The 2,761-nt window shown below is 46.2% G+C and overlaps 2 protein-coding genes across 2 annotated transcripts; one reads left to right on the top strand and one right to left on the bottom strand.

The window, feature by feature from the left end:
* Positions 1-338: 338 nt before the first annotated feature.
* AK88_04188 (uncharacterized protein) lies at positions 339-1,166 on the top strand (the record flags this gene model as incomplete). The annotated part of the gene is made up of 1 exon (XM_012481798.1): positions 339-1,166. The coding sequence occupies one exon, from the start codon at positions 339-341 to the stop codon at positions 1,164-1,166; it is 828 nt and encodes a 275-aa protein (XP_012337221.1).
* A 648-nt stretch (positions 1,167-1,814) lies between these two features.
* Positions 1,815-2,333, bottom strand: AK88_04187 (uncharacterized protein; the record flags this gene model as incomplete). Its single annotated transcript, XM_012481797.1, has 1 exon — positions 1,815-2,333. The coding sequence occupies one exon, from the start codon at positions 2,331-2,333 to the stop codon at positions 1,815-1,817; it is 519 nt and encodes a 172-aa protein (XP_012337220.1).
* Between the last annotated feature and the right edge of the window lie 428 nt (positions 2,334-2,761).

Genomic DNA, 2,761 nt, shown 5'->3' with positions numbered 1-2,761 from the left:
AAAAAAAAAAAAAAAACTCCATCTCATCTCGGAAGGGAATTACCCCCCCCCTCCCCCACACACACACACATTAGAAAGTAAAAATGGAAAAGAAGAATTTTTCAACCAAAGTGGCGGTTTAATTACGTCAATTGGGTGTCATCCCTAAGGTGGCTTATGTCCCCTGTATTCGTCTCATCGCTGCATGCTACGTGTGAAAATGGCTCCCTTTCATTCTTCTGTTCATTCTGTTACTTGTCCCTCCAGAGCAGCGTGAATCGGACGAAGAGGGATATTAATTTGGTGAGTAGCCGCCCCGCGTATGCCCACGCATGCTCACGTAAACTAGTGCAACCACGATGGACACCCCCCAGACAGAACGAGGCACGATGATTTTCAAAGCGAACGGAGAGCATATGTTTAGTAGCACGAAAGGTCTGATCACACATTCGAATGAAAATATTACCGCGGAAGATTTATTCCTCACAAGGAATATTTGTCCTGATGTGAAGCGGAAGGTAACTGGTGGGCCAGTAAAGACGACGACCATAGAAAAGGTCACAAGGGTCCCCAAGGTGGTTTTTAAAGAACGGGTAAAGGATAAAGTGCTGAAGGAAAAAAAAGTGGTTACGAAGGAAGTGGAGATAGAACAAGTTGTTGATGTGATAGAAAATAAGGAGGAGATTATTTATAACGAAGTGAAGGTACCAACATACATTGACATCCCTATAGTACATCCCAGACAGGAGATATACCACACGCAGATTTTAAAAAATGTACCCAAGGGGGTCGAGTTGTTAGTAACACAAACGTTACAAGTGCCAAAGATTAAACCCAAGTATGTGGAAGTACAGGTCCCCATTTATGTCCCCTGTTATATAGAAGTACCTATACCTGCTCAATATATACCCATCCCCAAAGGAGAAAAGAATGAACATTTCACATGTGGTATAAATAAGGATCTAAATAATTATTATAAAAACCCTATGGTTTACAATAACCCTTTCATGAGCAGTGCGCTACAGAAAGAGACTACCCAGGGGGACTCCTCCAATCAGCAGCATGCAAAGGAAAGTGTGAACTGTCCTGCTGATGGAGGGGACAACAAGTCGGAGGCCATTTACTCGTCTAAGAGCTCCGTGGAACAAAGCAGCGTAGATAATCTGGTGGCCGCGGGGGGACAATAATGATTAGGGGGTTTGGGTGACTTCACACGGGGGAGTGGATAACGAGGAGACTTCCCCACCACAACAAAACACAACACAACCCTGTTAGCCCCACATGTCATATTAACAGTCAGTTGCACCTCTGCATTATGTTTTTTTTTTTTTTTTTCCTCACCACCTTGCACTCTCCCGATGGCTCCCCAAATGAGAACAACTTTTGTGTAACTGTTGCTGCGCGGGACGGGCTGTTCGAATGAAGAGGTGGCACGTTCACACGTTTACACGTCTACACGTTTAGCACGTTCCAGTGGCTACCCCTCTTAGGGGAGCTTCTCCGTGTAGGGTGCGTTGAGACTTCACAACACCCAACATTATGCTTGTAACTAGTCAGGTAGGGGGGGGGGGGGGGGGGGGGGGGGGGGAGAGGGAGACACACTCGACATGGCTGCATGGTGGCCCCCCCCTTCCTGACTAGTTGCAAGTGTGATAATTATTCGTGATCAATTTTCTGAATTGCCGAATGAAGTTGAATCTGCATTTGCGCAAGCTCAATGGGGGAAAAAAAAAAAAAAAAATTACATAAATAAATGTATACATAAATAAATAACGTGCGTACGAACCCCGTGCAACGGCTCGCTGTCTCCATTGCGTAAGCGCGGAGGTTGCATCCTAATCCCTGTAGTACTTCTGCGCGTGTGCAGCGTAGGCCTCAGGGGACACTGCCTCTACAACGATGGGCATAAACCCGTGGAGAGTACCGCACATTTCAGAGCACTGGCCATAGTACACACCTTCCCTCAATATAAAGGTTGTCACTTTATGTAAACGGCCTGGTATGGCATCGGCTTTAATACCGAGGCTCGGGATGGACCAGGAGTGAATAACATCAGTGGCTGTGACCAAAAAAGAAATATGAGTTCTCGTGGGGAGTGTTAATCTTCTATCAACTTCTAACTGGCGTAACATTCCTGGCTGCAAATCTTCATCAGTAACCATATTGGACTGGAAGACGTAATACTTGGGTATTTTGTCGGGGTCTTCTAGGTACTTGTTCGGGATGGGGTAGTCTTCTGCCTTTACATTTGTCACTTGGGGTGTACCTTGCTCGTTCACATTTTTCATGAGCAACTTGTTTTCGCTGTGGGCCACTGGGCGCCGCAGCCCCAACGCCCGCCTCAGCACATCCATGGGAGGAGGGGGAGCGTCCCGTTGACCCGTTAGCCGATTAAAAGAAAAATCTCGACGGAGGGCGTCGTGACGGCAACTCGGAGCGCCCCCCCCTTTTTTTCACTTCTAGCCTTATGATGGGAATTCTCTTCAAAACGTTTCCTCAACCTGTCACCTTCTTCCTTTACTACTTTTTCCCCAATCGGCCGCTAACACCCCTCTCACAAGTTTCTTATATATAAGTTCGTGGGAGAAATGCGACGTACAGGAGTTTATTACGTTCATATATACATATGCACAAGTGTGCCCCTGAGTCGTGTGCTATATACAGCCCAGTTGGTTGCTTTTTTTATTCTCCCTCTTTTTTAACACCTTCGTGAAAGGTACAAGTTTTGCTGAGGGATTCGTCCCACGTGGCAAAGCGATTGGGGGAAAAAAAAAAAAAAAAA

This window comes from Plasmodium fragile (assembly GCF_000956335.1).
Source record: "Plasmodium fragile strain nilgiri unplaced genomic scaffold supercont1.56, whole genome shotgun sequence".
Taxonomy (NCBI): domain Eukaryota; phylum Apicomplexa; class Aconoidasida; order Haemosporida; family Plasmodiidae; genus Plasmodium; species Plasmodium fragile.
Note: the sequence above shows the minus strand (reverse complement) of the source record. Positions and strands in the feature narration are given on the sequence as shown.